This window comes from Melanerpes formicivorus, unplaced genomic scaffold, assembly GCF_026170545.1.
Source record: "Melanerpes formicivorus ecotype bairdi unplaced genomic scaffold, bMelFor1.0.p_v2 SCAF_157, whole genome shotgun sequence".
NCBI classification, from domain to species: domain Eukaryota; kingdom Metazoa; phylum Chordata; class Aves; order Piciformes; family Picidae; genus Melanerpes; species Melanerpes formicivorus.
The window spans coordinates 532704-546377 of NW_027142509.1; the positions used below are offsets into that span (position 1 = coordinate 532704).

A 13674-nucleotide genomic window follows, 5' to 3' on the forward strand; every position below is an offset into this window, starting at 1 on the left:
AAGACATTTACTTCTCCTACTTCCAAACTGACTCCAGGTTATTTTTTGGTAGATTTACCTCCAGTCTCTTCAGGGGTGGGGGGAGGAATGCTCAGGTTTTTTTGCTACCATCTGAGCTCTTAAACTCCAGTTAAGGCTCAAACCACTACATGATGTCAGGCTGAGCTTTGAAGACGAAAGAGAATCATTCATATAGCAACTCTGCACAGTTTCCAAGCTCGTTTTGATCTGTCTCCTGGTTACTGGGAGGCCTTTACATGAAAGCACAAGGCAGAGAAAGGTGGAGCAACTGAGTAGCAGTGTCCCCATAAAAGCACAGAAGAGGATGAGGCTGGTGTTTCTCTGCATCAGGACTGTTACTTTATGATGGCAATAAAGGAACATCAGAGAGCCAAGGGAAAGTAGGCAGTGCCAAGGCTCATTTCTCTGGCTCTATCTTCTCTCTCTCATCCCAGTACACGCAGGCACGATCTGGAAAACTGCAGGGGAAGCTGGTACCACAAGCTCTATGGTGCACAAGCTCAGGGGGCAGTGAGGAAGGCACACCACTTTGCAAGGAATAGGCTGCCAGCTGCTGGGCTTTATAATAGGATGAGTTGATCTGACAGTGCTGCAATGCAGCCCACTCTGTAGAGCCAGCATCCCCTACATTTGTGCCTCTACTTCAGGCACCACCATGGAAAGGACAGTTTGCTTTCTGATATGATCTAACAGTGGCTGGAAGGAAAGATAAATGGCAATAGGACTTTCTGCTTTGGACGTGATGGTTGGTTTGCCATTAAAAATCTCACTCTAGAATATTACATTTACCCTCTGTACTGTATGGAGAACATGTAATTTTGCAACGACCTTCTAGCTGTGAGGTGTCCCAGGGAGGCTGGAGTAGATGGCCTCTAAGGTCCCTTCCAGTCTGAGCCATTCCATTATTCATGCCAGAAAGGACTGAAAGCAGCTGGAGTGAAGACCTGAGTTTAAAGCCCTCTGGAAAAAAAGGGAAAGTGTCCCAGAATGAAGTTAAGCAATGGCAAAGGTTTACATCTGTGTTTCATTCAGGAATGTACTGCAAAGTAAGACCCAAAGGTCAAAAGGAGCTCACAGGTGGCAGTTTTCTTCCCATCTACTGGGTACAGGAGGAAGACAGATTAGGTTAATTTGTGTGAATAGCTTATGATAGATGTGAAGAAAAATGTTGTTACTGTGACACTTGTGAAGTACAGCTGGTAGCCAAAGATGGCCACAGGACCCTGTTATTGTGGGTTCAATAACAGATCTGATTGGGATCCATCAGGGGTGACCTTCTTGTACTTCATTCTGCCACAGTGCCAGTGATATGATCTCCCTGCTCCCTTCCACTCCCTGTTTGCTTCTCCAGCAAAAGTCCTTCCCCACTGGGGAGGTGACACTACTCATGCTGTTGCTGCCAGGCACAGGACAGCCACTAAACCAGCTACAACTGCTGGGAGGAGGCTTCACCACCAGCAGTGGCCACCTGCAAAGCCTGGGCTTCCACAGCACAGCAGCAGACAAGTCAGCATTGTATTGGTGGTCCCTCCTTAGTGTTTCACTTCTAGGTTTGGAACTGCCCTCGAATCCTGGCCCCTTTATTGAAAATACAGATGTTTTAAACTTTGTTTTGCATAAGCAGGTTGTTGGAAAAGTTGTTAACCTCTGAAACCTTTGGGCAAATAAACTTCAAATGGTAAACTGTTGTGTAGCAACTGTGCTATAAACAGCCCTCCTTTGTCTCCTGTGAGCGATCACTGATTTCTTGGGGATTAAAGCTTAATTAAATCTCCAGTCTAGGTGCATGCATCAGGCCATGGCGTACTGCAGCAGATTATCCCTCCTAGTATACAGCTTGCTTAACCATTTAGAATCACAACAGAAAGCTGACTGCTGCAACAGCAAGAAAAATGAGCACGCTCTCATCAACAAATCATTGAGAACTGTGACGTAGAACATCTTGCTGGCCGGCTCAAAGGCATTTGTGCCATACAGAAAGGTAGGGTGGCAGATAAACACCGCGTTAAACACTTGCATCTGGGCTGAGACAGTGTTGCTTCAAATATATCCTGATAGCTTCTGCCCAACAGCCTCTGAGTGTTACAGAGAGGCACCTGGGATGCTGATTGACAGCCACCTGAACATGAGCCAGCAGTGTGCCAAGGTGGCCAAGAAGGCCAAGGGCATCCTGGCCTGCATTAGGAATAGTGTGGCCAGCAGGAGCAGGGAAGTCATTGTGCCCTGTACTCAGCACTGGTTAGGCCACACCTTGAGTCCTGTGTCCAGTTCTGGGCCCCTCAGTTTAGGGAGGGCATTGAGACACTTGAATGTGTCCAGAGAAGGGTAATGAGGCTGGGGAGAGGCCTTGAGCACAACCCTGTGAGGAGAGGCTGAGGGAGCTGGGGTTGCTTAGCCTGGAGAAGAGGAGGCTCAGGGGTGACCTCATTGCTCTCTACAACTACCTGAGAGGTGGTTGTAGCCAGGAAGGGGTTGGTCTCTTCTCCCAGGCAACCAGCACCAGAACAAGAGGACACAGTCTCAGGCTGTGCCAGGGGAAGTTTAGGCTGGAGGTGACGAGAAAGTTCTTCACTGAGAGAGTCATTCGCCATTGGAATGTGCTGCCCAGGGAGGTGGTGGAGTCACCATCCCTGGAGGTGTTCAAGAGGGGATTGGATGTGGCACTTGGTGCCATGGTCTAGTCATGAGGTCTGTGGTGACAGGTTGGACTTGATGATCTTTGAGGTCTCTTCCAACCTTAGTGATACTGTGATACTGTGATACCTTCCAGTACTGTGCAGGACCATGCTGCAGTGAGACGCTACAGCTTGTTCGTGGGCACAGGGCCCCTCTGCTGATTAAACCCATTCTCTGCATGTTGGGAATACAATCTACTAGCTGCATCTGCTTCCACAGATCACTGTCTGCTTAAGAAACTGAAAACATGCTCTTGCTAAATCACTGCATTTATCAGCTGCCCCAGTGATGCTCTGCAGTGCCACGCACTGGGTTTATGCGCTGGTGATGCCCGTGTAATGCTGGATGCTGGATGAATGGGGTGGCTTGAGGCTGGCCTTAAACGAAGAGCAATTTTTTCAGCTGAATTGAAATGAAATTTAAAAAAAACAATAATTAAAATCACAGGTTCTGCATTTAGAAGAAATTTTAGCATTTGTGGGATTAAACTTTCAACTGTTGACCTCCCACACTGAGAGAAACGCAGGTCTGTGGGTGGGTAATGCCACAGATCTTCTAGAAAATGGGCGTTTAACTGTGGCAATTATGTCAAGGCATTTATCTCCAGATTTACCTTAAGAATTCACATTTTAAACAGGACAAGTTTGACTATATATATATATATATATATTAAAAAAAAATCCCCACCAAACTGATGCTGCTGTTTGGCAGTTCCCCTTGCAATCCTTCTTTAGTGACTTGTTCGTGACTCACAAGCACTGACTCAAACCTCCCCTCGCTCTTGCAACACTCAGGCTCTCCAGACTTTAAATACAAACTCAGCAGAGCAACACACTTACTTAGCCTGTTGAAAACCACCAGGTGCAGGAATGGGAAACTCTTGTGACTGTACTTTTCCCAGCCTATCTGAGCTACAGCAGGTCTTGCAGCTTCCGCAGCAGGCAGCTCCCACCCATCTGCAGGCTAACATGGAGAAAGAATGGGGAAAGAGGGGAGCAGGCTCCCTGAAGGGAAAAACCTCCCCACAGCTGAGTGTTAAGTGTGCCAGCTTTATCTTTCAGCTGTGCCAAACCAGCAGTGCTGCTGGCCTTATGGCTAGTGTTTGAGTGCTTGGCTGATTGGTGGAGCCACGTAAGGGGCTGGGTTGAAACCTGTTTAAATACTTGTGCTTTTCATGCACGGAGTGAGGGGACTCAGGAAAAAATTCTGTGGGTATCCCAGGGAATTTGAGTTTAACCCAAAAGCCCATAGGGTGACTCCTCTGAAACACCACCCTTCCAGAAAATGTTATTCTTAAGCAGTTGTTGGCAATGGGAAAGGGAGGATCCTACCACCCCAGCTGTGAGATGCAGGCTTTAAGGTCTCAGGACATAGTGACAGTGAGATTTTGTACCCAGGACATAGTGACAGTGCAATTTTGTCCCAGGACATAGTGACAGTGAGATTTTGTACCCAGGACATAGTGACAGTGAGATTTTGTCCCCAGGACACAGTGACAGTGCGATTTTGTACCCAGGACATAGTGACAGTGAGATTTTGTACCCAGGACATAGTGACAGTGCAGATTTTGTACCCTGCACCTTTTCTTAATGATCTCTGGAGGTCTCTTTCATTCTGGCACACTTCAGACTTCTCTCTGTCTCTGCCAACACACAAACAACGTGATCCCCAGCAGCACTTGTTTGAGTTTTCAGTTCCTGCCTCCCCGGGATCTTCCCTCTGTTGTGCCTTCCAGTCTCAAATCCACCAAGCAGTTCTCTAGGTCTCCCTGTATTCCTTCCTACTGTTCTCTCCTGAGGGGAACATATCTGATCAAGTTAGCATTCTCTTGCACAGTCCATCCCATACAGCTCCAGGGATGCAATTCACACTATCTAGAGCAACAGTTAGATTCTCTACATGCTTTGGATTAAAAAGAAACAACCACCACACTATAGTTTGCACATCAGCTTCTAAGATTTGACCATTTTAAAAGCCAACAACCTTGACAATGTCCTTTGGAGGCTGTCATTTTTTTTTCATAGGGTACATTAGGAATCAAGCAATCATGGAGAGTGTAATTAAGCACATAATCACAAGTATTTTTGACATCTGCTTACAGGCTCCATAGAAAATTTTTTTCATCTCTCTCCCCTGCAGCCTAATGTCTTAAATTAATTTATCATGACCATCTGTGTTGTCTTTTTTGCTGCTCAGCTTTCCTTTCTAGACCTGCTGTTTTTTTTTGCTGACTATTTCCTGACACTTTGTAATTTTCACTCTTAGTTTTAAAAACACAGAACTAGGTTGCTTGGTTAAGTTGCTCTGTTAAGATTAAACAATTAAACAGATGACTTCATTTCTGTGTAATGCTGAACAGAAAGGCAAGAAGGGAGAGGCTACACATCAGGTTTTCTGGTGCTGCTTACCTATGATGCACAGAGGCCTACTAAAATTCTTCTTTCTTAATAACTACCTTTTTCTCTCTCAACCCACTACAGCCAGATATTGCAGTGCACACTGAACCCCAGCTTACAGGATAGTTCAGGAAGAATATCATGGCTGGAAGGCTGCTTGGTTACCGGGTACGGCCCATGAGTACAAAGGGGTTTTTGAGGGCTGTAGCAAACTACACTCACTGCATCAGGACTAAAGATACTTAATAGAATAGAATAGAGTAGAGTAGAGTAGAATAGAGTAGAGTAGAGTAGAGTAGAGTAGAGTAGAGTAGAATAGAATAGAATAGAATAGAATAGAATAGAATAGAATAGAATAGAATAGAATAGAATAGAATAGAAGTAGAGTAGAGTAGAGTAGAGTAGAGTAGAGTAGAATAGAATAGAATAGAATAGAATAGAATAGAATAGAATAGAATAGAATAGAATAGAATAGAATAGAATAGAATAGAATAACCAGGTTGGAAGAGACCTTCACGATCATTGCATCCAACCCATCAACCAATCCAACCCACTTAAACAACTAACCCATGGCACCAAGCACCCCATCAAGTCTCCTCCTGAATACCTCCAATGATGGTGACTCCACCACCTCCCTGGGCAGGCCCATTCCAATGGGCAATCACTCCCTCTGTATAGAGCTTCTTCCTAACATCCAGCCTAAACTTCCCCTGATGCAGCCTGAGACTGTGTCCTCTTGTTCTGGTATTGGCTGCCTGGGAAAAGAGACCAACCCCCACCTGTCTACAACCTCCCTTCAGGTAGTTGTAGACAGCAAGAAGGCCACCTCTGAGCCTCCTCTTCTCCAGGCTAAGCAACCCCAGCTCCCTCAGCCTCTCCTCATAGGGCTGTGTTCCAAACCCCTCAACAACTTCGATGCCCTTCTCTGGACTCATTCCAACATGTCAACCTCCTTCCTAAACTGAGGGGCCCAGAACTGGACACAGTACTTGAGGATTATTGTACATGCAGCCTCCAATGTGTCAGGAGGAATAAAGCCCTTTAAGCTGATGGCACTGAGTGCAATGCATGCAGTAAAGAAGGACTACTCATAGATTTTACTTCCTAGTGCCACTGATGTTAAGGACAGTGTTACTAGTTGGTAACTCATTCCACCTCCCTGGAGTGAAGCAAACATCTTCTGTTGCTTTCCTAGAGTCCTTTGAAATGTTTAGCTTGGATGCTCATCCACAATATATATTTGTCCACAGTACAAACCTTTTACCTGTAGTCACTGCTTTTGCCTGATTTTCTTTCCTTGAAGTTCTTAGTTTACTCTAGCTAATACTAATTTGAACCAACCTTTTTCCAGCCTTGGCATTGTAGCTTCCCATGACATCATCTTCTCCTAAAAGAGGGAGGGGCACCAAACACCACCATCAGACCCTACTGAGGAGTTTGTGTAACATGACAGGAGAAAGGCTCTTGCAAGAGCATTACAGTATGCTTATCTGAAGGCAAAACTACTTGAAGTGCACTCCCCCCTGCTCTGTTGCTTGCTTCTTCAACAGGTTTTCCCCAGAAAGATCTCTTCTACATGAACCTGTGCCCTGGAATACAACATCCATGTACCTCCCTGATTTACCAGGATCCTGAGTCAACTTTTTTAACCTTCTGAATTGGATCTGATGTAAATAACAGGGAGATCTTACCACTGAATGAAAATCTGCTTTGTGAGGGAAAACAAGCACTGCAAAAAATGTAACAAATAGCTCTGAGAGTGGCACATTCCTAAGCAAGGTTTTACGTCAATTAAAAAGTCAGTGTTCCCCCTGTGGCTGCCCAGGCGGCCAAGAGGGCCAAAGGCATCCTGGCCTGTATTAGGAACAGTGTGGCCAGCAGGAGCAGGGAAGTCATCCTGCCCTGTACTCAGCACTGGTCAGGCCACACCTTGAGTCCTGTGTCCAATTCTGGGCCCCTCAGTTTAGGAAAGATGTTGAGTTGCTGGAAGGTGTCCAGAGAAGGGCAACAAAGCTGGGGAGGGGTTTGGAGCACAGCCCTGGGAGGAGAGGCTGAGGGAGCTGGGGTTGCTTAGCCTGGAGAAGAGGAGACTCAGGGGAGACCTCATTGCTCTCTACAACTCCCTGAAGGGAGGTTGTAGCCAGAAAGGGGTTGGTCTCTTCTCCCAGGCAAACAGCACCAGAACAAGAGGACACAGTCTCAAGCTGTGCCAGGGGAGGTTTGGGCTGGATGCTAGGAAGAAATTCTTCATAAAGAGAGTGATTGCCCATTGGAATGTGCTGCCCAGGGAGGTGGTGGAGTCACCATCACTGGAGGTGTTTAGGAAGAGACTGGATGGGGTGCTTGGTGCCATGGTTTAGTTGATTAGATGGTGTTGGGAGATGGGTTGGACTTGATGATCTCAAAGTCCTCTTCCAACTTGGTCTATTCTATTCTTTTCTGTTCTATTCTGTTCTATTCTATTCTATTCTATTCTATTCTATTCTATTCTATTCTATTCTATTCTATTCTATTCTATTCCTCTATTCTATTCCTCTATTCTATTCTATTCTATTCTATTCTATTCTATTCTATTCTATTCTATTCTATTCTGTTCTATTCTATTCCTCTATTCTATTCTATTCTATTCTATTCTATTCTATTCTATTCTATTCTATTCTATTCCGTTATATCCTATCCTATCCTATCCTATCCTATTCCCCAGGAATCCAGCCCTTTGACAATGTAACAGCTCATTTACCTGGGACTTAAGTCCTTTCCAAGTGAGGTTTGTTCTGCATCAGTCAGAGTTGATGGCTTTTTAAATGAGGTTTAATGGATGAAAATAGAATGCTGCTTAGCCAAGTAAGATGACTTTTAATTAACGTGCAACAATCCCATGTTGAGCAAAGTCTACCCACAATGTTATAAACCTCTGCAATCTGGGAAGTATGCTGGGCTGGAACTGAAGATCAGGACAGACAGATAATCCTCCACAAATAATTAGAGCAGAAAGTGCTTCTAATCTCTCTGTTAGTCCGGTTGTATTATTTGATCTAAGAATAAAATACACATTACAACCCCCCACACTTCTACATTTTCATTTAGACTGCACTGGGCATCTTTTAACCTGTCATTTTTCAGCTGCTGTTATGATTTCTGCATGTGCATGGTCTGAAATGCCACTGTCCTCTAGCTGTGTAAAAGCACAGCATAAGTACCAAGTTGTCAGAATTTGAAGCTTAATGTATGGAGGCTCAGCAGCAGGGTCTTGACTGACTTTACAAATATGGTTAGGTGGCACACGTCCTTAAGTGGTTTCTGTGCTCTAGGCTTGTGTGCTCTAGGTTTGTCTGCAACCCTCTGGCACAGCTTGACTCTGCTTGGATTTGGTAGGTGTTTAGCCAATGACACTGGGCATTAAAACCCTGAAGAGGGCAATTGCCGTCATGGAAGTAGCACACGGGAAAGATCATCCATACATTTCCCCCTCTACTCAGCCCTGGTGAGACCCCACCTGGAGTACTGTGTCCAGTTCTGGAGCCCCTATTCCAAGAGGGATGTGGAGGTGCTGGAAGGTGTCCAGAGAAGGGCCAGGAGGATGATCAAAGGGCTGGAGCACCTCTCCTGTGAGGACAGACTGAAGGAGTTGGGGCTGTTCAGTCTGCAGAAGAGAAGGCTCCCAGGTGACCTAACTGTGGCCTTCCAGGATCTGAAGGGGGCCTACGGGAAGGCTGGGGAGGGACTGCTCAGGATCTCAGGTAGTGATAGGACTAGGGGGAATGGAATGAAGCTGGAGGTGGGGAGATTCAGGCTAGATGTGAGGAGGAGGTTCTTCACCATGAGAGTGGTGAAATCCTGGAATGGGTTGTCCAGGGAGGTGGTTGAGGCCCTGTCCCTGGAGGTGTTTAAGGCCAGGCTGGATGAGGCTCTGGCCAGGCTGATGTAGTGTGGGGGTGTCCCTGCCCATGGCAGGGGGGTTGGAACTAGATGATCCTTGTGGTCCCTTCCAACCCTGAATGATACTATGATACTATGATACATTTCAGAGGTCAAAAGCAGAGGACCACTGAGCCTTTGTATCTATGCAATCCTTCAAACCTTTATTTAAAAAGCCTTGTTATGGAAACCTTCAGGAATGCTTTGAAAAGTGGTAGAGTATGAACACACTCCTGTCCTATAATTGGAAGGGCAAACACACTTAGGCCTTGCAAAGTGTCCCTACCTTCCACACGTCTACAATTGCCTTTTTTCTCCCTCACCCCCTTCCCCCCCCCCCCCCCCCCCCTTTTTAAGGAAGCCTCCATGGTTTCTTAAAGGTTACACCTTTTGACAGCTCATGTGCACAAATGGCCACGTTTTTCCTTACGGATTTTAAGGTGTATCCCTATTTGTGCACTCACACTAAGTGCAGTAGTTTTGTGATGTCCACCCTCACCTACATAGTTCCATTTAATCTGACAGATAAGCAACAGCTGTACTTCTGTCTTGTGTTTGAGGATGCAGTTCCTCTTTTGACAGGTCGTTTTGGCTTGCTGTCCCATAAGAGAAAGGGGAAACGAAGGTGATGAATTCTGCACATTGTGAACCACCACCCCCCTCAGTTTGGGAAAGATGTTGAGTTGCTGGAATGTGTTCAGAGAAGGGCAACAAAGCTGGGGAGGGGTCTGGAGCACAGCCCTGTGAGGAGAGGCTGAGGGAGCTGGGGTTGCTTAGCCTGGTCACTATTAGAGGACACAGAGCATCTAAGCTATTACAACCTGTAAAACCTTCTGGACCAAACCAGGCACAACGTACCCCTGTTTATTGCTGCCTACAACTACCTGAAGGGTGGCTGTAGCCAGGTGGGGGTTGGTCTCTTCTCCCAGGCAACCAACACCAGAACAAGAGGAAACAGTCTCAAGCTATGCCATGGGAGGTTTAGGCTGGATGTTTGGAAGAAGTTCTTCATAGAAAGAGAGATTGGCCATTGGAATGTGTGATGGAGGTGTTTAGGAAGAGAGTGGATGGGGTGCTTGGTGCCATGGTTTAGTTGATTAGATGGTGTTGGGTGATAGGTTGGACTTGATGATCTCAAAGTTCTTTTCCAACCTGGTCTATTCTATTCTATTCTATTCTATTCTATTCTATTCTATTCTATTCTATTCTATTCTATTCTATTCTATTCTATTCTATTCTATTCTATTCTATTCCATTCCATTCCATTCCATTCCATTCCATTCCATTCTATTCTTGCACTGCAGGAAAAGATAGACTGATGAGCCATGTCACTTCCATGGCCTGTGGCTGGGACTAGGAGCATGCCCCCATCCTGTGGCACGAGATGACCTGTGAGGCATGGGGACCTCACTGTCCATGTCCCCGTGTCATTACTCATCTCTCAGGCAGTCTCCAGGCCAGTTTTCACTTCTTGTCATCCTACTGGGTCTCTTAACAAATACAACCCTCCTCAGTGACCTCTCACTAAACACAAGTACTTGTCAAGACTTCCAAAATCTACATACATCCCTCTCAGAGCCTGCACCAACTTCTTGCAATGTTCTCATTTCCCTCTGAGACTGCCCATCCTTCACCTTTCTAACAGCACAGCTCTCCCTCTCCTCATCCTCCTCACCTCCTGCATGCCTTTCCAGCTCCCGTGCCAACCCGAGGAAACCCAGTGACACCTCTGTAACTTTTGGGACAAAAGCCCCTTGGACAGCTGTACATAAAACTGAACACCTTGGCTGTAAACAAATGAAGTTCTTCCCCATGAGGGTGGTGAGATGCTGGCACAGGTTGCCCAGGGAGGTGGTGGAAAGCCACATCCCTGGAAGTTTTTAAGGCCAGGCTGGATGGGGCTGTGAGCAACCTGCTGTAGTGTGAGGCGTCCCTGCCCATAGCAGGGGGTTTGGGACTGGATGATCTTTAAGGTCCCTTCTAATCCTGGCAACTCTGTAAACCTACTGCGCGGGTTTTCAGCAGTGCAAATTTAACCTACAGAGGGGTCGGGTCCCTGCGCAAGGCGGATGCCTAGGGGGCACTCGTTGATTCTCGTCCCACCGGCGTTCAGTGCAAGTAGCTATGGCAACGGCGGCTGCGGCGTAGAGCGGCCAGCGGCGGCTCCGTTTAAGTTCGGCGAAGGGGCGGCACTGAGGCGGATCGCGGCCGCTCGCTCCTTTCGCCTTCGGTGGCGGGACGGGAGCGGGTGACCGCGGTAAGGCGGAGGTGGGCGCTACTGGAGGCGGGCGGGGAGCTGTGGCCGTGGTGGGACGGAATTGGTGCCGAGCGGAGGGGAACGCTGTGTTTCTTGGCCCTCGCCAAGAAGAATCTCCGACTGGGGTTTCCCAGCCGTTTATGCCGCGGGCGCAGTTATCCTTGCCCGGTCCGAGAGACTCCGCCGAGGGCGCCGGAGCAGAGCCGTGAGGAGCGGAGCGGGAGTGGGCGGCGGCTGGGAGCTGGAGGCGAGGGGCGAGGGGAAGCCAACCACGGTCCCGCTCTGGCGACTTCAGAAAGTTCGAACCCATGGCTTTAGGGTAATTGCTGCAGAGCAGAAAAGCTCACAGAACTTTCAGGTTTGGGAGGGATTTTTAAACGGATGTCTGCCTGAGCCGACAGGTCTCAGCTGTGGTCTGTAGAGGTCCCAGCCCGAGCCCCAACAGCTCGGAAGCACTGCTGTAAACCCGAAGCCCTAACGGCTCGGAAGCGCTGCTGTAAACCCGAAGCCCTAACAGCTCAGAAGCACTGCTGTAAACCCGAAGCCCTAACAGCTCCGAAGCGCTGCTGTAAACCCAGCTGTTATCCCTCGTCACTAGCGCTAATCCATATCCTAGCGTGGGTTTAAGCTTGCTGTGCCGGTTTAGAGAGAGGTTTCCTTCCTGGTGCCCTCTCCGCTCACTCTGGGTCCATCTGTGCGCGCAAGCAGCGGCAGCGCTGCCGCCAAAGGTGAGGCGGGATGGCTGGGCAGGTAAAGGGGGCCGGGGGGCTCCGACAGCCTTCTCGGACTGGGCTGGGGCACAACACCGCGGGGCTGCCTGCAGGGATGACCGTGGGGAAACCGGTTACGTAAAGAGCAGGCAGGCGAGAAGGCAGGCACGGTTTATGCAGCTCTTGCTTGAGATCTCTCAGATTAGACCCCCACAATGCTGTTTCCCGTGCAAAAGTGCAGTGTTCAGTAACCGCGGCGTGCTACCACCGAGGTCAGTCAGATAGCGCTGAAGCTATGGCAGCACGACTGAGAATACGCTGCACTGCACGTCTCCAGATGCGAGCACATGAATTGAAGAGTGAAGCACTCTTCACTGCTTTTATGGCTGCTCTCTGTGGATTTGCTGTAGGTGGGTCACACAGCTATCACAGGAAGAAAAGCATGAGGTCTCCATAGCTCTGCCAATCACTCTCTGCTGTACGTGATCTCTGCAAAGAAAGACCTAGGTTTTGCAGCTGTAAACCCACTATTCTTCTTTGGGGGGTGAATTTCAAAGCAGTGCCTATTTTTAAGTAATCCCTGTCACAAGGAGAAACTTTAAAAGTGGTCATAGTATTGTCTAGTAAAAGCAAATCTCCCACATAGTTCTGCAGTGAATTGAGATTTTGGTGATGCCCAGTGAGTATTCTTTCTAATAGAGAGTGTAAGCAAGGGTCAGTACTGAGCAGAGGTTGTATTCTCACCTTATGATGCATAAAAGCAGGCATCAGCCTGGGTGCACATCTCATTTTCAGAGTGTTTAGTCTGGTCTATGCTGCAGTGTATGAACTGAAAAACCAGTGCACTTGACAACGTGCAAACTATGCTTTTGGATCTAAGTTTTAAGGACTTGCTTTATACAATGTGTAGATTGAAGTATCAATAATGAATGGGAGTATTAGAAACTCCAGCTTGTGACATTACTGCCCCTCTAGTAACATATTCCTGGCTTCAGGAGGTTTAGGTATAGGTTCAGTACAAATTGTATATGCTCGTGTGTTTGTGGTTGGAATTTGGTATGAAAATAGTCCTGTTTCTCAGCAGATGGAGCTCACTTGCTCTGATAAGCAGACAAACTAAAATCCTACTCTGCTTCATAAGCAGGTTTGAGTGACACCCACCCTTTCCCTTTAGCAGAGAAGTCAAATATTACCTTCTGTAGGGACCCCCAGCCACTACCAGGGGTCTAGGCTGTTGGATTCTTCCTTCACTCGTGCTTTAAGATCTCTGCACTGGCTCTGTGTCTGGAGTTAATCAACACAGCTCTTTGTTCAAGAAAGGAAAACCTCTCTTCTGTTAATGCAGATCTACTGTAGATCATGAAGCTCTTTCAGGTAGCTGGGGAAGGAAATAATCTCCTAGAAACAAGGCTCCCTTAGGAACAACCAGCACAAGCTGTCAGAGTGTGTGATATTCTCGCATGGGATTCGAGAACAGGCCGCTGTAACTGCAGGTGAGGTGCTTGCCTTACTTTATGCACCTCTCATGTGAAAGCAGATTCTTCAGGTAATGTATAACAGGCAAGTGGAGGCCCTACTCAAGCTGGTGGTAGCCGTCTATCAAGACCAAATCTGCCTGCTACTAGTGCTGCATGACAGCTTTGGGAAGGGGCACAGCTCAGGTTCTTGGGTCTTGCTCAGACAGGGCACCCAAAAT

The 13674-nt window shown here is 47.4% G+C and overlaps 1 protein-coding gene across 5 annotated transcripts in view; it reads left to right on the plus strand.

Annotated features, from left to right (window-relative positions):
* The window catches only part of RD3 (RD3 regulator of GUCY2D), a 35377-nt gene that overhangs the window by 5013 nt on the left and 16690 nt on the right, over window positions 1–13674 (plus strand). Inside the window, exon 1 of one of the 5 annotated variants that reach the window (XM_068168739.1) lies at window positions 11181–11268. The exons of 1 other annotated variant lie outside the window; for it this stretch is intronic. Coding sequence is in view for 1 of the 4 variants with exons in the window: in XM_068168737.1 (XP_068024838.1) it covers window positions 11577–11587 (11 nt within the window). In the remaining 3 variants the exon portion in view is untranslated. Of the gene's footprint in view, window positions 1–11180; window positions 11280–11318; window positions 11588–11889; window positions 11997–13674 lie in introns of those variants that run through there. 3 more of the 5 variants (XM_068168740.1, XM_068168737.1, XM_068168738.1) reach the window with 3 other exon arrangements.